The 25641-nt window shown below is 38.6% G+C and overlaps 1 protein-coding gene across 1 annotated transcript in view; it reads left to right on the top strand.

The window, feature by feature from the left end:
* Window positions 1-25641, top strand: part of KDR (kinase insert domain receptor) — a 44299-nt gene that overhangs the window by 10366 nt on the left and 8292 nt on the right. Inside the window, exons 4-26 of the mRNA XM_074276504.1 lie at window positions 78-208; window positions 488-656; window positions 1050-1189; window positions 2068-2230; window positions 2704-2818; window positions 2921-3084; window positions 5302-5458; window positions 6386-6509; window positions 7626-7734; window positions 8566-8907; window positions 10343-10489; window positions 10782-10913; window positions 13844-13950; window positions 14386-14521; window positions 15927-16031; window positions 16248-16361; window positions 16787-16875; window positions 17497-17653; window positions 19951-20048; window positions 23218-23340; window positions 23463-23574; window positions 24433-24532; window positions 25056-25161. Coding sequence (XP_074132605.1) covers window positions 78-208; window positions 488-656; window positions 1050-1189; window positions 2068-2230; window positions 2704-2818; window positions 2921-3084; window positions 5302-5458; window positions 6386-6509; window positions 7626-7734; window positions 8566-8907; window positions 10343-10489; window positions 10782-10913; window positions 13844-13950; window positions 14386-14521; window positions 15927-16031; window positions 16248-16361; window positions 16787-16875; window positions 17497-17653; window positions 19951-20048; window positions 23218-23340; window positions 23463-23574; window positions 24433-24532; window positions 25056-25161 — 3140 coding nt within the window. The remainder of the gene's footprint in view (window positions 1-77; window positions 209-487; window positions 657-1049; window positions 1190-2067; window positions 2231-2703; window positions 2819-2920; window positions 3085-5301; window positions 5459-6385; window positions 6510-7625; window positions 7735-8565; window positions 8908-10342; window positions 10490-10781; window positions 10914-13843; window positions 13951-14385; window positions 14522-15926; window positions 16032-16247; window positions 16362-16786; window positions 16876-17496; window positions 17654-19950; window positions 20049-23217; window positions 23341-23462; window positions 23575-24432; window positions 24533-25055; window positions 25162-25641) is intronic.

Here is a 25641-nt window from a genome sequence, read left to right as displayed (position 1 = left end):
TTATTTCACAGTATCATGCCATGATGTGTTTTAAGTGACACTCGTTAACTCACTAATGAAATGAAATATTCCTTCAGATTACAGGTCTCCATTTATTTCATCAGTAAGTGATCAACACGGTGTCGTGTACATCAAAGAAAACAGAAACAAAACAGTTGTAATCCCATGCCTCAGTTCCATCTCAAATCTCAATGTGTCACTTTACGCAGTAAGTCCAATTTTCTTCTTTTATCCATGCTTTGTGAGGACTCTCGTTGTCTATAAAATACACAAATACTCCATACAGCGTTTTTTCAATTTCACAAGGGCAATGCCCAGTAAGGGATTTAAAAGCCAATCTAGGAAGATCAGAATAGACAATTTGTGGTTTTAAAAATAGGAAATAAAACAAGAGGTTTAATTAGAATTAAATAAAATGTATTTAGGCTAGATTTGTATAATTTTCTCTTTGGGATGCCAACTGACTGTGCCATTATTGTTTTCTCAGAAATATCCAGAAAAGAGATTTGTTCCCGATGGGGAAAAGATTTTCTGGGATAGCAAGAAGGGTTTCACTCTTCCGAGCTACATGATAAGTTACGCAGGCATGGTCTTCTGTGAAGCAAAAATCAACGATGAAAGCTACCAGTCTCTCATGTACATCATTGTGGTAGTTGGTAAGATGACAATTGTTTTCCTTATTTTCATCATGATCACCAGATCATAGATTCATAGCTGGAGGTAACCTTATAGTTTCACCTAGTCCACTCTTCTCATTTTCCAGACGAGAACTTTAAAATCCAGAGAGATCAAGTCACTTGCCCAAGTGCACACAACCCAAAAGCCTGTAGTGCCAGGGAGTATCAGTCCCTATAGCACGAGTCTATAATCTTGATTCTGTCTCTCAGATTTCTGGGTGGGTTTAGGATCTGGAGAAATCCCTCAGGAACAAAGCATCCCAAGCCATTTAAAAAGCGAGTGCCTTAATGCATCATTGGGAAAGAACATATTACCCAAGTTTCAGATTTTTTTTTCTCTCATTTTCTATTTTTCCAATTTACTTCCTACAGGGTACAGGATTTATGATCTGGCTCTGAATCCCCCTCACAGTATGGAACTGGCTGTTGGAGAAAAGCTTGTTCTGAACTGCACAGCAAGGACAGAACTCAATGTGGGGATTGGATTTCGTTGGGAACATCCTTCTTTGAAGGTAATGATCACACAGCAAACCAGACCTCCAGATACCTTGATAAGAATCCTTGGGAGGAACTCACCCTGGTGAGTTGTGACAGCCTCTGGCCAGATCAACTCTTAGAATCTCTTTAAGTTTTAAAGGGACCACAGAGCATGGAGCACCCACTGACATGGAGAAAGAAAATGAGGGAAAATTCACAGAAATTATATTCTTCTGTTACAGTGAACATTTTTTCCCTGATGGAAAAATTATTTCATCCCTTATACAAGATGAAAATCTTATATGCTCTTTTATGTCGTGGCTCTCTTTGCTCCTCTCAGGAGTTCTGAGGTGGGCAGGGGTGACATTGAGTCTTGGACTCTCTTCTTCTTGGCTGTGTCTCTCTGGCAGTTCATCTTCATCTTGTACTCATGGCTAGAGCTTTTGTCCTATTTCTAATTCACCTGCTGTCGTCTAGCCCTTCTTGTCCCAAACATGACTGTTGTCTCTGTAATATTAAGGGTTCAAGAGTTACTCATATCAACATTGAATAATATTTTCTGTGGGACAAGATGCCTTGTAGTAAAATGAAATATATTTATCATGTGGGTGGCTAGAGGCTGACCAGGTAATTCTAGGTTCTTGGGGCTTAAATTAAAGCCAGGGATATACTAAATCAAGGGCAAATTGTTAAATCTTCAGTATCAAAATTTAACCTTGGTTATTAGAGATTGCTTCACAAGGGAGGATTTGCTTTATTGTTTTATTGATTCCTAGATTTATGAAAGTGATGGAGACAATTTTAGTAATGAAGATTAAACTTAAAAGTGTGCTGAGTGTACATGATGTTAGGAAGAGGAGCTGGTTGTTTAACATCTACTAATAAGTCTCTGAATAAACCTTTCTCTCTTCAGCCTGAAATACGAGATTTGAAAACTCCATTGGGCAGTGACGTTAAGAAGTTTTTAAGCACCTTGACAATAGAGCATGTAACCCGGAGTGATCAGGGCTGGTACATTTGTGAAGCATCCAGTGGGCTGATGACCAAGAAAAACAGCACATATGTCACTATCCATGGTAAGACATCCATCCCTTTGAATCGATTGAATGTTTTCCAAAAATAAAGCCTGTGGCTTTTGTTGGCCCCTGCCCTTACTGGCAAGTCATTATATGCTTTCAAGACTTTTTTAATCCCATTAGTGCTGTCTAAGTCAATGATCTCATAGAACATCATGTTACATGCTCTCAACTTGTGTTTGTAGACATTTTTGCCTCACTACAGTCTTGTGATGACTAGTTCCTGGAAACTAGAACTGAAATTAATTTAGATTGGCTAAAAAGCCTCAGCTGTGGGTTACCTGGGTAGTACCATGATGTGCCTTTCCCTCCTAACAAGGCAGCTCAGACTGCCACATACTTGGCTTTTCATGGGAGTAATAAAAAATAAAATGAAACCAAAACAACCCACGCCAACCAATTGACATTTAAATTTCTTGCTGTGTCTTGAATGTTGAAGGTTTCCAATTGTTTCCACAATTGCTTTCTTGCAGAAAAGCCTTTTGTTGCCTTTCACAGTGGAATGGAATCTTTGGTGGAAGCCAAGTTGGGCGAACGGATCAGAATCCCTGTGAAATACATGGGCTATCCACCCCCCGAAATTAAGTGGTAAATATTAGAAAACAACACCCAGTATCATTTTTTTTCTAAAGGCGACCTGTTATCACATACTAAGAATGCTGGGGTTTGGTTTATTTTTCCCTCTTGCAGGTACAAAAATGGAAAAGCCATCGAAAGCAACCATACAGTCAAAGTTGGCCATGCTCTGACAATTACAGAAGCAAGTGAAAAGGATGCGGGAAATTACACCATTCTCCTCATCAATCCCATTACTAAGGAGAGACAGAGCCACATGGTCTCTCTGGTGGTGAATGGTGAGCTAGAGAGTTTTATTTTTGCTTTTTTTAATTGTAAAGAACATCTACACCTTCTCCTTTTGGTCAAATCCTTCCCTCTGCCATCTTTTTCATAGTCTGTTCTCAGTGGGCACTTGATAAATTCTTACTGACCCTCATTGCCTCAGTCTACTTCTAGGAAAGATCGAGTGTTGAATTAAAGGCTAATCTAAGATAGTGAAATGAGTTCAATGAAGAAAAATGTCTATTGATTATATTCAAATTAATTTCTTATCAGAATAATACTCTATATTATTATGTGATTGTAATATTCTGCAAATACTCAGAATGGCATTCAGTAGCATGGTGGGAAGGAGCTTGGGAAGCAATTTAGCCCAGATCATAAGATTTATACGTGGCATATAGATGTTTATTGATGGGGTTAGGGACAGGATTAGACTCTTTTTTTGAATTTGTGGAATACTTTTTACTGATCTTGCTTATTATCAGCCATCCTAGCAACGATTCTGTCTTATAGAAGGTTTCACAAATTAGCATGACTGCATCGATTTCACTATAAATCATCCCTTTGTCAGAAGTCACTTTGAATTTACAGAAGAGAGAGAAGCTTTAATTTTATTGGAGGATGTGGCATTTTATGTCTTCCTTGCCCTGGCATTATGAATTATAGTTCCTTCTTTCGATATCCTAATCCATTCTACCCATCCTTCCTGTTGCCCTTAGTCTGTCTGTTATGTTGTGGTTCTGCTGGAGAAACCAGCTATCCCCTAGAGCCTTAGGGTTCTTAAGTTACATCACTGGGTCAGATGACAATGTCATAAGTGAGAAGAATATACAGGGCAGATGGAAAGGTTTGAAGGACCTTAGGAGTCGTGGCAAGGGCGATAGGAAAGGTTAGCAGACTTCCATCTCACCAGGAAGATGGAGAGAGAGTGAATGAAGTTATATTATCAGTAGTAATGCAGGGAATAATTAAATGTATGCTCAAGTTACAAACCTTCAAAGAGGGGCAACTTAAAGGGTTTGAAATGTCGGATTGGAAGGAATACCCAAAGTAATTCTCAGTAGGTCCCCCCTATCTGAAGCAAGGGATCAGGCTTGGGGAAGTAGATAAGAAAGAGGATGGTACATTATGCTTATGTAATGCTTTCTGTTTTCCCCTTTTTCACATCCCTTATCTCATTTGATCCTCTCTTACTTTGTAAGTAGAACAAGGATCCTTATCATTTCCATTTTACAAATGAGTGAATTTGTGGCAAAGTGAGTTAAGTAGTTTTCCTGAATTTTTCTTGCTAATTGTGAGCTTAGAAGAATCAGAAAGGAGAGTTCTGATTATCTGCTTCCTAGTCCAGGTGTGGATATAGTTTTATATTTTACATATAAATACATATACATATATATGTATATATATATAAACACATGCCCACTAATACACATATGTATGAATTTGGGCAAATCAATTAATTCATTGGTTCCCAGTTTTCTCATTTATTCAGGGTCTCAAAATTCTAGTGCAGTTTTAAGTTTTAATAACGTCAGAAACGGGATTGCATGTTTATAAAAACAAAAACAATCTAACACTTGAAAGATCATTTGTTTAATTTCAAAATATTGTTATGTTTCTTATTAAAATTCAAAACAATCCCCATGTTGTACTAGAGGCAACTCTAGATCAACGTTGTCAAACACAGACGTCAACATTCCCAAGTGTAACCCAAACTAAATTAAAATATAATTGGTAATATTAACAAAATAAAAAATACAGAGTCTATACATAATACATGGTTTTCTAAGTCACTCTGTGGCCTCAGGGATATTTGTGTATGGTTTAATGGTCTCCATTTCTGTTTGAATTTGACTTAAACTTTAAAATTTTATTATTTAAAATCCACAAAACCAAATGAGTAAAAATCTTGAATTTTTACTGATGCTTTTGTAAGTTTATAACATTTCTACTTAAAACATCACTGACACTTGAAACACCACACACACAGATAAAGGATATGTGCAAGGAGCGTTAAAGACTGTTGAGTCTGCAGAATGTGCCTTTTTAATTGTGTTTCTGGAAAATATGGCAACTCAAAAAGACAAGCTCAGGAGACAGCTTGACAATCCTTAACACAGGATAAAATCAACCACCTTCTTTAAAAAAAATGTAATCATTAGTTGTTCAAAACCTCTTCCTTGCCTTCCTAAGGCTGACGAGCTGCTTCTGACCGTTTTCCTTCTTTCTAGTTCCACCCCAGATTGGTGAGAAATCTCTAATTGCCCCAGTGGATTCCTACCATTATGGTTCAATGCAAACTCTGACCTGTACTGTTTATGCTGTCCCTCCACCACTCTACATCCACTGGTACTGGCAGTTGGAAGAAGCATGCACTTACAACCCTGGGTAGGTACAACCCATCCACTTGATTGTCTTTTGGCTTATGTTTTCCTTGGCTAAAATTGCCCCCTCCCAGCAGCTGGTAGGATTGCACTGAGCTCTGTTTTGCTTAGTCACTGACTCTAAGTTCCCCCCTTTTATTAATTGCCTTTTTTCCCTATAGTCCACTTTGGGATCAGCTGGTCCTCTGCTATTCTGGGAAGATTAAAGTCTATCCATCTCTCTTCTCAGGCCATCCAGGAGGCCCTTACCTCTTTACCATACACAGGATATTTTTGATGTATGCTCATTGCTAATCTTTCTGTTTCTTCTTACGCTAATAAGTTGCTGAATATGATGCCTCTTCTTATCTGAGAAAGCCCATCCCCAAGAGGAAGTGTGCTGATTGATGTTTGGGAATGATGGCAAGAGCTCCAGCCCTCAGTGGCTTGCTTATCAGGCTCCAACATAAGGCCAGACATCCTTAGGAAAAAAAAAAAAAGCCATCCCAAACCCAGCAGCCTCTACCACCACCCTAGGTCTTCCACTTCCTGTTGTTGTTTTTGAAATGACTATGGCTAGCTTCTTCCTCAGCTGCTTGATCATTTCCTACACAAAGGCCACTGTCCTCAAGAAATTCCTAAAGGAGCCCGGTGGTTTTCAGTCTCCTTGCCTTCCTTTGAACTAAATTAACTTGAATTGTCCAGTCTCTCCAATTTATGAATGAAGGTTTGTTCCCAAAATAGCCGCTTCCCTCCAGTATCCTGAAAGGATCGACCTCAGCCCAATTGCTAGAACACTTTCCTCCAGTTCTGGAAGTCTGATTTGGAGTTGTCACAAAGGTCTTGGAATATGAGGGATCCATTTAAAAGGCTTCTAGGAACATGCCCACCAAACTGTGGTTCTGTTTCCTGCCCACTGATCATGACCCAGTCTCACTTTTGTCTCTCTCAGTCAAGCTGGCTTAGTGACAGAGCCCTACATCTGCAAGGAGTGGAAGAGCATGGAGGATCTCAGTGGGGGAAATCCCGTTGAAATCACCAAGAATCAATTCGTCATGATCGATGAAAAAAACAAAGTGAGTTGAAAGGGATTTGAATGTCTGTCTTTTGTCATTGAACTCAATTTACATACATTTATTGAGCATTTACCATTGAGGCGCTGGGAATTCAAAGACAAAAACAAAAACACACATTCTACCGGATCAACATTGCACCAGGGATGGGGAGGAATATTAGAGATTAATAATCAGATTTTGTTGGAAGATTAATTACTATTTTGAGCAAAGTCATGTTTTAAACCAACACAGAACTTGTCACTGGTTCTTTCCACTTTGTAGAACCTGTTACAATTTGTTCCCCAGGGAAGAATCTTCAAGAACCCCAAGTCTCTTCCATGTCACAATGAGGTAGCAGGGAGTTAGTTCCCTTTCCAAAATTAGCTGAATAATGGCCAGATTTTCCACTCCCTTTTATTCTCTGTGGACAATCTGAGGCAATATCACTGTTATTTTAAGTTTAAGTGTATTTGCTAATGTCAGACTTGTAAATATTTCTACCATTTTTTAAAAATATAGTAGAAATAGAGATAGTGTGGGGTAGTCGATTGTGTACCAGGATTACAATCAAGAGAATACATTCACATCTTACCCTTGACATTTACTAGCTGTGTGACTGGGCAAATGACTTAATTTCTATGTGCTTTAGTCTACTCTCTAGGATTTACATAATAAGTTACAGACAGGTTGCAGTCACCAATGGAGAAGAGTGTTCTAATATTGGGAGTTCCCTACCTGAATGAAATGATGGGCCCATTAAGTGTAATTTTTTTTTATCATGATTTATTCCAACATAATGGAGTCCTTTATGATACATTTATGTGAATAGACTGAAGATCATTGAGGAGGACTTTACAAATATGTACAAATCTAACTTTTACCCTGAAAATTCACATATTTCAGTGGCTTTTGACTCTTTGGGAGTTTTCTACACCAAGACACTGAAGGGATTTGTCATTTCCTTCACCAGGTCATTTTACTGATGAGGAAACTGAGGCAAACAAGGGATTTGCCAAAGCTCACACAGCTAGTAAATGTCAGAGACCAGATTGAATTAGGAAAATGAATCTTCTATCTGTTGCACCTCCTATGGTCTTTGGCAGATAGAGAATATGAAACTGTTTGGTTCTCCCACAGACTGTAAGCACCCTGGTGATTCAAGCTGCGAATGTGTCATCCCTGTACAAATGTGAAGCTGTCAACAAAGTAGGACTCAGCGAGAGGATTATCTCCTTCCATGTGACAAGTGAGCCTATAGCACATGGGGTGTGTGTGTGTGTGTGTGTGTGTGTGTGTGTGTGTGTGTGTGTGTGTTGGAGGGGGAGGAGGGATCTCTGCTGAAAGGAGATGGTAGGTTAGGTCACTTTTTTAATCACTTCTCAATAATAGATGCTCCATTGTAGGACAACTTTATCACTTTTTCAAAGATGAGATTTACATTGTTGTTACATAGAAAATAAACTATTCAATTCAGTGTATAAATAGCAAGTGTAGAATTCACACACATTCATTGATAGAAATATTACATTGACCAAATTTTTAAAAATCTGTTTTTAAAAAATTTGTATTTCAAGGCAAAACTAGAGCTGTGATAACTCTCTGGCTAATAAAAACTGAGTAATTTAGGCCCCAAACTCACTTAAGGATGTGGGACTGGAATTATTCCATTTGTCACCAGTATTGCAAGGATATTTGATTTCATCCTTATGACCACTCTATCCACCGGTGTAGATCAGACCTCATAGCGTGTGGTCTTTGTGAGCTGCTGTAGTTGAAAAAATTCATTAACTGGAGGCCAAATTGTGAAAGCTCTGAATCTAACCAGGCTGATCTCTGGACAACCACCAGAGCTTGTCACTGGTTCTTTCCACTCTGTACTGATTGAAAAAATCTTCAAGAATCCAAATCTCCCTGTCACAGTGAGAGAGCAAGGAGTTGGTTCCCTTTCCAAAATTAGCTGAATAAAGGCCAGATCTTCCACTCCCTTTTGTTCTCTGTAAACAATCCGAAGCAATACCATTGTATTATTCTAAGTGTAAGTGTATTTGCTAATGATTGATTTTTTTTTAAATTTCAGGGGGTCTTGAAATTAACTTTCAACCTGGCAATCAGCCCACCGAGCAGGAAAATGTGTCTTTGGGGTGCACTGCAGAAAAATCCACATTTGAGAACCTCACGTGGTACAAAATCAGCCCGAGAGCTTCTCAGGAGCACCTGGGAGAGCTCCCCATGCCCGTCTGCAAGAGCTTGGATGCCCTTGTGAAGATGAATGCCACAATGATCTCCAACAGCACAAATGACATCGTGACCCTGGAGCTGCGGAATGTCTCACTGCAAGACCAGGGGGACTACGTCTGCTTGGCTCAGGACAAGAAGACCAAGAAGAGACACTGCATGGTTAAGCATCTCACTGTGCAAGGTACAGACCGGTCATTTGCAGCAACATCCTGCAGAGAGCTCCCAGTCACAGGCAGTGCTTTGCTCAGTACCTAGACCCTCCCTGCCATCTGGACCCATGCTTTAGCATCTTGGAGCATCCCCCAAAGCAGATCGTAGCACGTTTATTTGAAGGGGTTTTTATAGGGCTTGTTTCATTCCATATGTGCCATCTTCTGGCTTGGCAATATTAGGCAATGCTAGTGATGTAAGACCGGAAGATCTCTTCCTCTGCCCAGGGTAGGAAGCTCATTTAATACTGTAATGATTCAGTGTTGGCTTAGACTAGAAAAGGGGAGTTGCTTCCCAGGGAATAGGAAGCGCTACTCTGTTTGTCCCCTGCAAAAACCTTTGTCAACATGGCCCCGAGTGCGATGGAGGGAATCGAATGCTCATTCTGGGTGTTCTGAGGAGTTAGCGTACAACCCTTGCCGTCCAGAGTCCATGTGCTGGGGAATTTGGCCTGACTTACATTCAGCTCATGTCAGATTGTGAAGTAGGTGGAGTTTGCCTTTGTAACCCCATCTCCTTCCTCCTTCACCTTTTTTTCCCCTCCAATGTCCCCCTTTTCCCAAGTACTCTTTGTTCTCACATATCCCCCCCCCTTTTTTTTTCTAAAAAAGCAGAGATTGTTTCCAGCTAGTAAGTGTCTCAGGCTGGATTTGAATCCTGATTCCAGGCCTAGTACTCTATTATTGAACATATTCACTTTTCAGATTTTGTTGTACACTTAAGCAGAGACCAAAAGTTCCCACTTTTTTTTTTTACCCAGACATCTCCCCTCACTTGAGTCTTTTGGTTGCATGTGTGTGCCGGGCAAGATTTAGAAACTGCCCCGTCTCCACTGGAGACTTTACTGGGACATCTTCAATCAATCCTGAGTTGGTGCCATAACTAGTGGGCTTTTAAGGAAAACATCTGCATTTATAAATGATATTAAGAAGCACCTCTGATTGTCAGCCATATTGTGTTGTGGCCAACTTGCTTAGCCCTAGATCTGTTGATGTCTTCCCCCTGTACATGTGTTGCCCTCTTGGCAGATTTCCTTTTATAGGGAAAAAGAGTACTATAGAGTTCCAAGAATACAGGGAGGAGAAATTTCCTAAGGACAGATGTGCATGTAGGTGATATTGAACATGTGGGATGAGGATATTACTTTTAACTATCATTCCATACTTTTTCTAAAACATTCCTGGTTAACACAATTTATTATTAGTCAGGATTTATTTAGTAAAAACTCAACATTCAGCTGCAAAGCCTCATGCATTATAAATGCTTAATTAATGCTGATTGGATTAGATTGAATTAAGTATTCATAAAGAATCATCAAGAAGCTGAAAGCAAAAAACCATAAATATGTGAGTATACATAATTAATATGTGTATATATGTCCGCACAATTTTATTTCATACTAATAGAGCGTGCAGCACCTATGATCACAGGAAGTGTGGAGAACCAGACAACCAACATCGGTGAAACCATCGAAGTTTCTTGCTCAGCTTCTGGAATCCCTCCTCCACAAATTACATGGTTTAAAGATAACGAAACTCTTGTTGAGGACTCAGGTGAGTAGTGCCTTTTTGTTCTACTTTTCTTGCTGAATTTTTCCAGATGAGGTTTTCAGAACTTTTTTTCATTTTGTGATTTCTTTCTTCCTTTTTAAAAAAATACGATTCATTTTTTTCCTAGTGTGTTCTGGACTAACTCGTTGAAATGCTCATTAGGATGCTCATTGATAGTAGTCAAAATCTGAACCTAAAAAACAGTAACTAATTTTTGTTTCTTGGGGGATGAGGTTAAAAATCAGGCACTAAACATCAACCTAAGTAAGAATGACTATTTGATTCCAACCCTCAGGAATTGTATTAAAAGATGGAAACCAAAACCTAACTATTCGCCGGGTTCGGAAAGAAGACGGAGGTCTCTATACCTGCCAAGCCTGTAATGTCCTTGGATGTGTGAAAGCAGAGACCATCATCATGGTAGAAGGTCAGTGGGAAGTTTCTGAGACTTTCCCCCTCCCATTTCTCTAGAATTAGATCCAATCTTATGATATTCCCTAAGCCTTCCTATTCTCACTGGGGAAACCAACTGAAGAATTTTCTTCTTATTCTGGCATCTTCTTTCATTTGTTATATTAATGATGGACATAAATTTACTTTGGGAAGAGAAGGAAGAGAAAGAAATTCACTATCTTATGAGGATATCTATAAAATAATACTTTATATTCCATAAAGATGATGTAGCTTAGATAGAAAGAGGCTTTTATGATTTCCATTGGGTTAAATCTTATTAAAATTGAATAATAGAAGGGACAGCTTAATGATGCCAAATGAGGGCAGCTAGGTGGCACAGTAGATAGAGCACCAGCCTTGAATTCAGAAGGACCTGAGTTCAAATCTGGTCTCAGGCACTTAACACTTCCTAGCTGTGTGACCCTGGGCAAGTCACTTAACCCCAGCCTGGGGGAGGGGGGGGAGATGTCAAATGAAACTCATACTTTCAGATACAGCCAACTTGTACATTTTGATCAAATGTATATTTCTAGGGAGTTTTTATGTATTTTTGAGTGGGGGAAGTGATGGGAGAGAGTAGAAAAGATAGTGATAGTGACATCAAAAAAAAAAAAAGAAAAGAAAAAAAGATTTATGAAGGAGCTTAAAATATACACAAAACAGAAGGAAGTTCAAAAGGAAACATTGCAAGAAGAACCAATGTTGACATGACAGTGTTATACTGGATATATACTTTTAAAAAATAGCTATAAGAGAGATGCACAATTGCATATGCAATTTTAGGGGATCTTTGTATATGGGAGTATTAATGTTTGTGCATGTTCATAATTTTAAATAGTTCTGACATATGTATAAGATAAGGACAGTTCTCTGGGATTTCAGATTAAGAAGCTCATTAATGTATCTCTTCATAACCCATCCAATCTATAAATAAAAAGTATTACATAAATATTAATATATCTATAAGGAATTATTCTGCAAGGACTTAGAGAATAGAGTAGTAACCAATAAGTTGTTAACTGATTTTTTGGATTTGTTTTAATTTTTGATTAAAAATATAGTTCTAGTTCTATAGTTTTTAAATGAATAGCGACCTGCTTCATTAATGGTAGTTTCCACTCTGAAAATTCTTACTCTTATGAAACCTCACATCTGGACCAAAAAACCCAAACTGAAATGAAAAATAAGAGTACCCATTAGTCTTCCAATACTACTTCACTTTCTCATATAAGTAGTAAAATATTTCAGTTAATATAAACCATACTCCAAAGTGTACATTAGCCATGTTGCCATTACCTATCGGTATTTATTTTGTTAACTATTACTTGTTTATCTTTCAGTTATCTCCTCGCTGCCCTCAGCCATTTTCATAGCTTATGCCCCAGTTTGTTTTCAGTCAGTACTTAGCTGATAATAAAGGTAGTAATTGCTTCCTTATCACTCTCTTCCAATTACTCTTAGATTGAAAGTTTCAACTACCTCTTAAATTTTCCATTTCTTTAACGTTTTTCATTTTATAGAGCAGTGGTCTCTAAAGTGCCTACATAGGACATCCACATCAGTAAAACATTTTTGAGCAAGAACCCTTAACACATATACTGGTCTATTTATAAATTATATGTACACACAAAACTGTGCTAATAATTATGTTATTATTCCCACAAAAAGAAATAGAAAACTTCCCACCAAAGAAATAGAACTTGAAAAACAATGAGATAAAATGGAAATATTTTGTCCTAGAGTTAATAGGGAACTACTGGATTTGATGAAATAGAAGACTGATGTGATCTTTTAGGAAGGAAGGAAGGAAAGAAGGAAGGAAGGAAGGAAGGAAGGAAGGAAGGAAGGAAGGAAGGAAGGAAGGAAGGAAGGAAGGAAGGAAGGAAGGAAGGAAGGAAGGAAGGAAGGAAGGAAGGGAGGGAGGGAGGGAGGGAGGAAGGAAGGAAGGGAGGGAGGGAGGGAGGGAGGGAGGAAGGAAGGAAGGAAGGAAGGAAGGTGGAAGGGATTGGAAGGCTGGATCTTCCAATTGATTATTCACCCTTGGGGTGGTGGAGTGCATCATACCATTATGACAACCACCCTCCAATAGCATCCAGGTTTTACCAAGATTGTTCTTTACCACCCTCTCTCAGCTCCTCCTCTTTTACTTCTAGAAGCTTTGGTATAAGGAAACACTTCCTAAGAATTAAAGCTATCCCTTAAGAGAATGGCCATCTCAGAAAGTGTTTTCTCCTCAGGCAAAGACAGTTGGACATATACTTGATATGGGTTAGACTGAATGACCTCTGGGATCTCTTCTATTTTTAAAGCTGTGTGAGTTCTGAATATCTACTCCTTAAGGATAGTTAATGAGTTCCCAGTTGTTTCCAATTCATTTAGGCTCCGGTTCCCCCATCAGTGACTCCTTTCACTTACATCAGACCCTGATCCTAAAGGAATCAATCCTTTCTTTAAAATTTAAAAAAATCACAATAAATCAAAATATAGATAACAAAATAAAATTGATTTATTTTTCCTTTTATTATTATTTTCCTTTACTCTTTAATTCAGTATCAATCTTTTCAATATTTTCTATATTTAAATCTTTTATGATATTATATTTACCTCTAATCACTGAATGGCTTCATTTTTGGATTCCTTATTACTGACAGTTTCCTCGCATAATCAGTGTCTTTTGCCTTCTTTTCCATTTACATTTGTGGGGCTTTGTTAAACTTAGCCAATCTTGTAAACTGTCCCTCAGGAATTATTTGTTTTCTCTCTTGTTCAGCAACTCACCTTTATTAGCATTTAACTTTTAAAATTTAAGCACATCAAATAGCTCAGTTCAATATGCACAGAGACATACCCCAGTGACTTTTCAGCACTTTCTAACATATCCAGTTGTTGTTATGTTTTTTCCAGGTGCTCAGGAAAAGACAAACCTGGAGCTCATTATTCTGGTTGGCACAGCAGTAATTGCCATGTTCTTTTGGCTGCTCCTTGTCATCATCCTCCGGACCATTAAACGGGTAACAAAACCATTTTCCTTCTGTCCCATATACATTGGTTTTTCCTGACAAATGGAAACTGACTGGGCTTCTTTGTGTTGTTTCTTCCCATTGTTGTTGAATCAACAGGGACATTTTTCTTTCAGTGCCTTTTCATTCTTGCCTAGTTTTCTAAGGGCCTAGCCACTAGGCTTTAATTGATAGAGGCCAATAGAGGGGAAATATGCTTACACTGCCTTCAGTTATTAAGACTCGAGCACTTAATTATGAGCCCTGTGGGAGCAGGAGGGCACTCTGGCACTACGGCGCTAGCAGTGTATTGTGATGGCTTTCAATCTCAGTGAATTTTTACTGGGAAATGAAGCATTAGGAATGTGACCACCCACAACTGCTACCACAACCCGACGCACACAATAAAATGCGGTGTATGTGACAGGAAAGAGTCATGTTTTCCAGGCCAATGGAGGGGAACTAAAGACTGGATACTTGTCCATCATCATGGATCCCGATGAGCTCCCCTTGGATGAGCACTGTGAGCGCCTTCCCTATGATGCTAGCAAGTGGGAATTCCCCAGAGACCGGCTGAAGTTAGGTGAGTTTCTAGATAATATTAATTGGAGATAAAATTGATCAGATGGCATTCTCTAAGAATGAAGCTCAACGAGGATCCATCTACATAGTGTCAGGAGAAGGCTGTCCAAAAGACAAGGAATATGTAAATCTGGGTTAGGGATGTTTGTCCCTTTGGATTAACAGTCTAAAAGCATATGCTAAATGCTTACTATGTTCTAGTTATTACAACAAGGTATACAATGAAAAGCAAAAGCATGGTCCCTGCCCTCAAGGAACTTACAGTCTAATGGTGGGGAAAAATTGAAATCAATATAGAGACTAGATGGGAGGTTATTTCAGAGGGAAGCTTTGTGGAACATGAGGAAAGGACTCACTAGGAAGATGGGATTCGAACTGAGTCTTGAGAGAATCCAGGAAAGCTCTGAGGCAAAGTGAAGATGTAGAGTCTTCCGGATATGAGAGTCACCAGTAGATGGATTGTCATTACTTTGAGAAACAAGCTCAGTGCAGCTAGATCTTAAGTGCATAGAAGGGAGTAAGTTGTAAGGAGGCTGGAAAGGTAGGAAAAGATTGTTTTGAAAGGTTTTAAATGCCAAATATAGGATTTTATATTTGATCCTGGAGATAATAGTTACTGTAGGTTATGGAGTAGGAAGGATGATATAGATCTGCATTTTAAGAAAATCATGTTGACAGCTGAGTAGAGGAAAAATGCAAGTAGGGAGAAACTGGAGGTAAGGAGATCAATTAGAATAGTCCAAGGGAGAGGGGATGAGGACCAAAATAGTGGTCATGGAAGTGGACAGAAGTAGATGTGTACAAGAGATGTAAACAGAGAAATGACAGGATTTGGCTTGAGTTGAGAACTTTATGTTGTGGGAACTTTTATTTATTAAACCATGCTATATGAGAGTCAATTTTAAAAATTGGAGGTAAATTGGCTGAAGAAGAGAATACTTAGTAGCAAGGATATATTACTACCTTCAATCAATCAACTAATAACATTTCCTGAGTGCCTACTATGTGCCTGACACTCTGCCAAACATTGGGGATACAAATACTGAAAATAAAATAATCTCTGCTCTCAAGGAACAAGCATTCAGTTATTTGAACAACAATCATGTGAAAAAGGGACTGGATTTTTTTTTTCTGAAGCAGCAGAGATTTTAGGTTAATATCAGCTAAAACTTCCTAATAACCAGAACTGTCCAAAGTAGAATGAATTACCTTATTAGGTAATGATTCCTGCATTCCCAAAAGTCTTTAAACAGAAAGCAGATGACTAGTTTGTTAGAGCTGTTGGGAAGGGGTTTCTTTCTTTGACCAGATATGGGTCCGATTAGATCAGATCCTTTCCATCCCTAATTTCTGTAGTCCACTCCTTGAGTGATTTGACCCAAATCTGTATCACCTTTTGATTCTAGGTAAACCTCTTGGTCGTGGTGCCTTTGGCCAAGTAATGGAGGCTGATGCTTTTGGAATCGACAAGACAGCAACATGTAGAACAGTCGCTGTCAAAATGCTGAAAGGTAAGGACCGAATAATATTATGATACTTTCCCCCATTTCCTTTGTCCATTCAATAAATCAGAAGACAAAGTGGGCAGCTAAGGTTCCTGCAGTGCAGAGCCACTAGTGCTACTTAGAAAACCATCTAGGGGAAACGCTACAGCATTCAAGTAAAGAAAGTAGCCATTTTAGTTCCTCCTGATATCTTATAACAACTTTTTTGTTTTATGTTTGTAGAGGGGGCAACACAAAGTGAACATCGGGCCCTTATGTCTGAGCTAAAGATCCTCATTCATATTGGCCACCATCTCAATGTGGTCAATCTTCTTGGGGCTTGTACCAAGCCAGGAGGTAAGAAACTACAGATGTTTCTGATGATCTTATTTTGAAATGTTCTCCCTCCGAAATCGCATGTATAATAGTCACGGATGATGAGAGAGTGAGCTGTGGTATAGTGTTCACACTTCTCTTACTACGTTTATTTGTTCGTGTCAGTCCGTTTTTAAACTCTAAGTCCCATAGGACAGAGATTCTCTCTTATACAAACCTTTCATCTCCCTCAGGCTCAGCACAAAGGAAGTGCTTAGTCAATATTTATTCATCTTCTCGACCCCTCACCATGATGTGCCTTGTATAGAGTTGGTACTCAAGAGAGATTTCAGAAAAGAAGGAAGAGAAGTGAGGGAAAAGGAAAGAAGAAGGAAGAAAAAAGGGCAGGGGGAAGAAAATGGCAGACAAATATTTTTCCCTTTTAAAATATATTTTGCCTTCTGCAGGACCACTTATGGTGATTGTAGAATATTGCAAGTTTGGAAACCTGTCGACTTACTTAAGGAGCAAGAGGGATGACTTTGTTGCCTATAAGGTATGACGTGTGCTCTTAATTGACAATAACTTGAAATTGAGAAACATAACCCAGTGATCAGTTTGACTTTTCCAGTTGAAATTCCATGAGAAAATGATCAGAAACAAAAAATTCCTGTAGTTGGGCTCGAAACTCCTCCCATTCTTCCTGAGATGCTTTAGACTTTCCTTTTCACCTTTAGGGAAAATAATTCTCAGACTTTATTGGGGTGACATCAATTTACTGACCCATTTTAGATGGGAAAAATGCTTGTGTTAGGAGTGACTAAGGAAAGGGAAGGTCAGTTCCAGATTATTCTTCTATCCCAGTCCTATTTAGCCTCTCGGGGGAGGGTGTCAATTCCTTTCCAAGGAGCTTTAGAATGTTGGGAAGTGTGACAAAAAAAGAATGGGAGATGACATGTCATTTCTTCCTCCAATTGAAAATGGAAATGAGACTTTAGGGAATATCATTCATTCTTACCAAAATTACCATTTGCCCACAAAGCAGTATCCATCTCTTCTCCGGGAAATCAATCTTTTTGTGTCTTGGGCATCTTTTTTTTTTTTTTTAATGTGTATGAATGTGAATCATTTTGAGCAAATTCTGTTCTGCATGGTGATTTAAATTTTTCCTTTCCAGACTAAAAGTTCACGGTTCCGACAGGGAAAGGACAACTATGTGGGGGAAATCCCTGTGGACCCAAAACGCCGGTTAGACAGCATCACCAGTAGCCAGAGCTCAGCAAGTTCAGGGTTTGTGGAGGAGAAATCCCTCAGTGATGTGGAGGAGGAGGAAGGTAAACTAGTCAACTGCTCTATTTTACCTTTACTTATGTGCCTTTTGGGAAAGATGAAAGGAAAGTTAAGTCCAAGGGAGAGTCTCTAATTATAAACAGACCACTGGCCCTCTGGTGCACTCAGCCTCACTAAAAATGTACATGTGGAAATAAATGAAGTTCTAAGAAGAGACGATCTCTTTCTTGTAGAGGGTGGCAAAAATAGCCTTGTAGTTTCAATTCTGAACATGCCAGAATGGAAAGCTGTGCCCTGGGAAGCAGACATGTTCTTGGGAGTGCCATAACCTCTCTTTTAAACCAAAGAACCAGCTTAGTACCATGACTATTAAGAGAGTGAGGTTTCTGCCTCAACCTGGAGCTGCCCAAGTCATACGGTTATCTCAGATGACCTGAGTCTATAGGCTATATCCAAATTAGCAAATAATTCCCATTTACTAAGAGACAGCATGGTAGAAGCGAATGGAAAGCTGACATTGGGAGGTTAAGAAAACTGAAATTTAAGATCTGGGTCTGATGCAGACTAGCCTTGTAACCTTTCCATGCCCTGGCTAACTCTCCAAGATTATAAATTGAGAGAAAGTGCCCATCTTCACTACTGAAGGGAATTTCCAAACTGGATGCTCCCTACACTGATAAAATCACAGTTTTCTGGGATTGCATATGCCAAATTCACTGGGAAGATGCTCCTTCTCTTTTTTATGTGCATATAGACATCTCATCTCTGAGAACTAGAGGGAGTTCCAGGTTTTGTTTTTTTTTACTCTGAGTCAAAGACCTGGTACTTCTCAGGGGCATGGAGGAAAGGGTTTGCCTGGAAAGGAAGTGCCATGAGAAATAGTGATTAATGACTCATATCTGAATCCTTTCCCTTTAGGAAACAAAGTACCAACATTCTAGTTGGGAATTACCCCAGAGGGGAAGGAAAAAAGAGGTGGGGATAGTGCTCAGACTTTTACATCGAATGTAAAGTGCTTTTCAGATCTTTAAAGTGCCATATAAATATTGGTCCTTGTTGTTATTACCTACCCACACTTAATGATATTCCTCATGGAGTTAGCTCTTTCTTTTTTCACAATTTAATATCTCTAGTAGAACCAATGAAGAAGAAACAAATAATAGGAGATACACTATGGTACTGGCAAAAAATACCTTTCAAGGGGTCAGAAGATTTGGAGAAATCCCTCTGTCACCACAGGCTTTCACTTTCTGGACTTTAGTTTCCTCATCTGTAAAAGGAAGGGGTTGAGTTAGGTGGTTTCTGAGGTCCTTCTCAGCTCAAAAATTCTATAATTCTCTAGGATTCTAAGTCTAACAAACCTCTGAGAAAATATATTCTCATGGAGTGATTTTGAAATATCTATCCATAAGGGATATCATGTCCATTCATGTCAATCAATTAGTAAACATTTATTAAGTCCCTATTATGTGTTAGTCACTGTGTTCTGCACTGAGGACACAAAGGAAAAAAAAAGTGAAAGAGTTCTTGTCCTCAGGGAGCTTCTATTCCACAGGGAGAAATGAGTTCCATTTATACAAACTTAAAGGTGATTTAGATGGGGATTTAGCTAGCACCTAGCTTAGGTTAGGATGCTGAGAGGATGAGGAGAGAGTGCATTCTAGGCATGGGAAATAGCCAGCCTGAAGGCATGAATATGGAGAGGAACCCTAAAAAGCCATTTTTCCTTTGGACCCACTTGCAGTAAAGTAACAATAGAATTATTTGAACTCATCCCATGCTTAAAGCATAGGGATGCCAAATTATCCTTTTGAAGGAGAAGGCCCACTCTTAGAATAGTTTTTAGTCTAAAAGTAAGAAAAAGAAAGTATATGCAATTGGGGTAGTTTTATTTTTGTCCTTAGAAAGTTTATCTTTTATTTTTTTAGCCTTTATCCACAGAGAATTAGGGAGAAGAAATTTAATAAACTTGGATATTATTGTTTTATTTTTAGACTTCTCAATATGGTATTATTGTTTATCACTCTGGGCATAGGAACAGCAGCAAAGTATCCAAAGCAATAAACTACCCCCCAAAAAAAGTTATCCTCATAGTCCCCATTCCTTATTCCAATTTTACCTCTCACTTCTCTTGTAGCCCCAAGAATATGAGAACATATAATTAACTCTACATTCTACCCCAAGGACACACGGAAGATATTGTAATTTGTTCTAAGTATTCCTACAGCTTTTAATTCTTTGAGTTTAATTTTCAGGTCATCGAGTTATTATTATTGCACTAATAATCCAGGGAGAAAGGAGTATTGTTTGCTGACCGTTCTCATCTTGTTCTTCCAAACAGCTGCAGAAGACTTGTGCAAGAACGCTCTAACTCTGGAGCATCTCATCTGTTACAGCTTCCAGGTGGCCAAGGGCATGGAGTTTTTGGCATCCCGCAAAGTAAGTAATTTCAAGGGAGTGTCAGGGTAATTAGTGCCATAGCCAAAGCAGAAGTAACAGTGGTAGTAGGGGGAGTGGTGGTAGTAGTAGTAGTAGTGATGGTGTAGATGGAGTATATAGCTGTATAGTAGAAGGAATAATAGTAGCTTTTGCGACTATTTATGATTAGGGAACTTCCAGTGAGGAAATTCTCCCTACCAAATGCATATCAAATTGCTTATCTTACCATTTTAGGTCAGGGTTACTTAACCTGGAGTTCAAGGAGTTCTGTGGATGGATTGGGGATAGAGTTCATGAACTGGGATGGGAAAACAAATCACATCTTGATTTTTACTAACCTCCTAATATAATTTAGCACTTCCTTCAACTATTTAAAAACATTTTTCTCTGAGGGGCTGTAGAAGCTTCCTCCAATAGTCAAAGGGGCCCATAACCCTGAAAATGTTAAGGACCCCAGTCTCAGAGGACCTTTGGAGTTAAGTGGTATGTCCAGGGTCCCACAGTATGTGTTGAAGGCAGGATTTGCACTAAATCATTCCTGATTCAAAGGCTAGCTCTATATCCACTATTTCTATATATTTACACCACTAAATAGAAATGAAGAGATGCCAAGTATTCTATTTATGGATTATAATTTATTCTTGAGTTTTAAGAATCTGAAAGAAAAACTGAGTAAGGAAAGGGGCTTGACTTGGTGTATTGTATTTCTCCTAGACATCAAGGACTTGTGGGGGAAGGGAGGGCTATTTTTACTTTATCTAGTCATCACCACCTTCCAAAGCATTTATTTGTAGTATAATTAAAAGCCGGGTAGGACAGATTTAAGATGAGAGATTAAAAGAGCTAAAATTAGAAATCTAGGCTAAACAAAGACTGGAGTGAGAACGTGCCTGGCTACAAATATCCAAAAGCAGGAGAGCAATTAGTTGAAGCCATTCCTCTTGAAAAGACCTCAAAGAATGATTTAAAATTAAACAAAAGAAAAATTAATTGAATATTGACAGTCAGCAAGGTCTCTGTCTACAGTTGTCTCTCAAGGGAATAAGGAAATTTTTCTACCTTTTCCAACCAGAGTCTCATAAATTAAGGACAAAATTCCTAATCCAATTTATTTTTCTAAGTCTAAAGTACTCCACAACCTTCTGATCCCATAGTTTCAGACACTTCCTGCTAGGCAGTCCATGTTTTCTCCCTGCCTTGGAGACGAGACAGGAAACTGGGTGTCTTGTGGGGTCTCTCTGAAGAGGAATAAGTTCTTCCCTGAATGCCTTTGTTCTAGTGGAGGAATTGAAAGGGTTTTTTTTTTTTTGGGGGGGGGTTGGTTGTTGTTATTGTTATTTTGTTTTGTTTTGTTTTAAGATTGGAGAATCAATTTATCTAGATGTCTTTTGACTATAAAAAGAGAAGAGGTTGACCTCTGTCAACCTTTCACTTGGCATCCATATACTACCGAGTGGTGGGATAAATAAGAGCTGGCTGACAGACTCTATCCCTTAAAATTGTTTGTTTTGTTTAAATCTTTTAGAAAATACAATTAAAGGCTTTTTCAGCAGGAACTGCCCCACACCACCAAAAACAACCTTATTTTATATTAATTCAAAATGGTGAAATTGTTAGAGTGACAGTCTCTCTGATTTTGTTATCTATTTATACACCTCTTCTGAAATCCTTTGTTATTTATGAAAGTTTATTGAGATGTTACAATAATAATAATAATAATAATAATGATAATAATATTAATAATAATAACTCAAACGTATATAGCCCTTGAAGGTTAGCAAAGTTTCTAAATTATGTTATCTGACATGATTCTCATGACAGGTATATGGGAATAGCATTTCTTATGCACATTTTACATGTTGAGGATCTGAGAGACACTTAAATGACTTATCCATTAAAATCTATTAAATGTCTCATCTTTTCTGATTCCAATTTTAGGGCATATGCAATATGTCAATTGTCTCCCACAGTCCTCAGTCTTCTTTTGAAAAACAGCATCTTCCCTATTCCTATATTTCCCTCCTGTTATATTGAACAAAAACTCTTCAGACAGATAGATTTGAATACTTTAAGAACTTGTTCAAATCAATTAATCTGTTTTATTTTTATCTCCTTATTTGTAAAATGGATGCAATAATAGCAGCTATCTGACAGTGTGGGAGAGCAGCTGGTGGGGAAAGAAAGAAAGAAAGAGAAAGAAAGAAAGAGAAGGAAAGAAAGAAAGAAAGAGAAGGAAAGAAAGAAGGAAAGAAAGAAAGAAGGAAAGAAAGAAGGAAAGAAAGGAGGAAGGGAAAAGGAAAGAAAGAAGGAAAGAAAGAAAGAAGGAAAGAAAGAAGGAAAGAAAGGAGGAAGGGAAAAGGAAAGAAAGAAGACATAGAGGGGGAAAGAGAGGGAGAGAGAGGGAGAAAGAAGGGGAAGGAGGAAAAGAGAAAGAGGAAAAAAAAGAAAGAAAAAATTAAGGTATAGCCAACATGGGTTTTTTTTTTTTTTTAAATAGCATACTAGGGATTTATCTTTAAGACAAGTTACATTTAGTTTATTAAACTTGTCTTGAAGTGTAACACTTGAAATGAAAGAAGCTGCTCTGGAAAACACCCAGAAACATCCATTACAGCATCAACTGGTTGGTTGTGAAATAGAGAAGCTGAATGGTTGAGCCAACAAGGCTATGTGACATCTAATGCGTGTGGACTCATTCAGAAATAAATCCCACCCTGGCTACCTGGATTGAAACTGTTAGCTATATATAGCTTTGTGTCCAGAAAAGCATCTAGCAGAAGGAAGGGGATGTGTGGATGTGACCAGAAACACATTCTTCACCGTGGCCAAAATGAAACTATTTATTTTGCACCATTGTCACCAAATAATTTGATTACCTAATCCCAAAGACTTGGAGTGGTTATTTAATAAGCAGGTGCATGACTAGACTCAGCTTATAAACTCCCTCTCTCTCCTTTTTTAATGTTGATAAAAACCGTTAACACTTCCCTTGGTAACCAGTCTCTTTTCTGATGGGAGACGTGAGAAGTGTGCTTCTCCTCTGCCTCCAAAAAAGTCCCAGAGTCTATTTGGCCTCGGCCCATGAGGTCCCAGCAGATGTAAAAGAGATCAGCTGTGGCAGAGACAAGACCTAACACACATTCACACACATGCTTTCTTCTCGTTGCAGTGTATCCACCGGGACTTAGCAGCTCGAAACATCCTCTTGGCAGACAAGAACGTGGTCAAAATCTGTGACTTTGGCTTAGCCCGGGACATTTACAAAGACCCAGATTATGTCAGGAAAGGAGATGTAAGATTTAAAGACATCTACCATTGCTTTGACGGTGGGGAGGGGGGGTGTGATCTTAGAAACAATATGAGATCTTTTTGATTTTCTTCAATGATTTCTGGTTATTCTTCTAAAACTTATAGGCTCGATTGCCTTTGAAATGGATGGCTCCGGAAACCATTTTTGATAGAGTCTACACAATTCAGAGTGACGTGTGGTCCTTTGGAATTTTGCTCTGGGAAATATTTTCCTTAGGTAAGTCATATCATTTTAACCCATCTGGACAGAAGCCAGGGGGACCAGTGTGCTGTCTTTTCCCAGTGTCACCATTTTTACACTTCATTGGTTTAGGCTTCATTTCATGCTTGAATGGTAACAATAGAAGGGCGAACATGGATGATAATCACAACAATAATAAAAAGGATGACAAGAATAATTTAAATGTATATGGAGGTGACAGCACTTTACATGCATTATCTTTTGGTATAGTAGAAGGAACATTGACTTTGGAATCAGAGAATCTGGATTTAAATCTCTGCCATTTACTACTTCTGGGACCTAAGTCAAGTCCTTTAAAGTCTCGGCCTTAGCTTGTTTATCTAAAATGAAGTTTTAGACTAGATGAATTGTAAGATTGTTTTCAAGCATTAAGTCCAATCATTTGCCTCAGTTTCCTCAATTGTTAAATGGGGATAATAAGAGCATCTTCTCGGAGTTGTTGTGAGGATCCAATTATATAATATTTGTAAAGTACTTAGCATAATACCTGGTATGAAATAAATGATTAGTAAGTGCCTGTTTCTATCCTTTCTATAATGCTTTATAATAAAAATAATTTAGATTTTTTTTTACATTTAGATTTAGAATTTTAAGATTTATAAATCATTAACCTTACAATAACTCTGGGAGAAAGGTAGTGCAAATATTATAAGGGAGTAAAGGGAGGTTCAGACAGATACATACCTTTAACTACAATTATTAAGGCTTGTAAGTAAATTCAGGTCTTCAGCCTTCAAAGCAAATACTGTTCCCTTTACAACACAGCCCTTCACTGGAGTGGGGTGGGTGAGTTGTGGAAAATAGAGAGGTCTCATTTACTTTTTCCCATTCCAGGCGCCTCCCCATATCCTGGAGTAAAAATCGATGAGGATTTTTGTAGGAGATTGAAAGAAGGAACCCGAATGAGGGCCCCTGAATATACTACCCCTGAAATGTAAGACTTCCTCAAAGACAAGCTCAGCTGCACTGTTCATTTTCATCTCTTTTAATAAGTGCCATGGGCTCCCTTGGGAGGTGGTGGGTTTCTCCCCATTGAAGGTCTTCAAGCAGAGGCTGAATGACCAATTGTCGGGTATGTTGTAGGGGATTCTTTATGAAAGTGTGGCTTGAATCAGAAGACTCCCAAATCCCATTATTCCGTCAGATCCCCACTCCTTCATCCCTGCTCATAGTTCTTTCCTTCCTTGACTTTAAATAGCACGGTTTGTCTGTGCCATGTATTTTGGCTAGTTTGTGCTACTTTTCATGATACATTTTTGGTGTCTATAGCTTCTCAGTCCTTCTACCATGTCTCGTGACTCTTTGAGTTCTCCATGGTATGTTTGTATGTATGTATGTATGGTATGTATCTCCATACAATTTCTGTCATACTCTAGACATTCAATAAAGGCGTCATCACTCTCCAATCCAGATAAAAGAGATTAGAGAACGTGACCTCTATTATTGTTGGCTTCTAGGTACCAAACCATGCTAGATTGTTGGCACGGAGAGCCCAAGCAGAGACCCACATTTTCAGAACTTGTGGAACATTTGGGGAATTTGCTACAAGCCAGTGCTCAACAGGTACGTCATCATGTTTACAAAAAACCCTGAATCTAGGGCATAAAACCTGACAGAAACACAAATACTTATTTTTAAAAATAGACCTTTATTAATACTTTGGTTTTTCCATTGCCTAGATCTCCCCATGTCCTTCTCTCTCCCCTATGGGAAACCCTTACAAACACAGACTTTTAAGAGTGAAAGAAGGCAAGAGAATTCTTTTTTCCCTATTTTTCTCTCTCCTCTGCTGGAGCATCCTTAAGCAATGGAAAACCCATGACCTTAGCATCCCTTCTCAGCTTGAAGATGATTCCATGACCCAAGGATATTTTGGTTCTTTCCCAGAAGTTCTTGAGACTTGAGAATAGGCTTCCAAAAGTTAGTAGCTTTTACCATCAGAAATTCCTTTCTGTAGCCAGACCATGTGTCCTGCTGAGGCCTGTTAACCTCCACTTCTGGTTCTGTTAAGCACTGAAGATAGATGACTCAAAGTTAGCAGTT

The sequence above is a fragment of the Sminthopsis crassicaudata genome, chromosome 6 (assembly GCF_048593235.1).
Source record: "Sminthopsis crassicaudata isolate SCR6 chromosome 6, ASM4859323v1, whole genome shotgun sequence".
In the NCBI taxonomy this organism is placed as follows: Eukaryota; Metazoa; Chordata; class Mammalia; order Dasyuromorphia; family Dasyuridae; genus Sminthopsis; species Sminthopsis crassicaudata.
The sequence above is the reverse complement of the archived record's forward strand: the minus strand, read 5'-3'. Positions and strand labels throughout refer to the sequence as shown.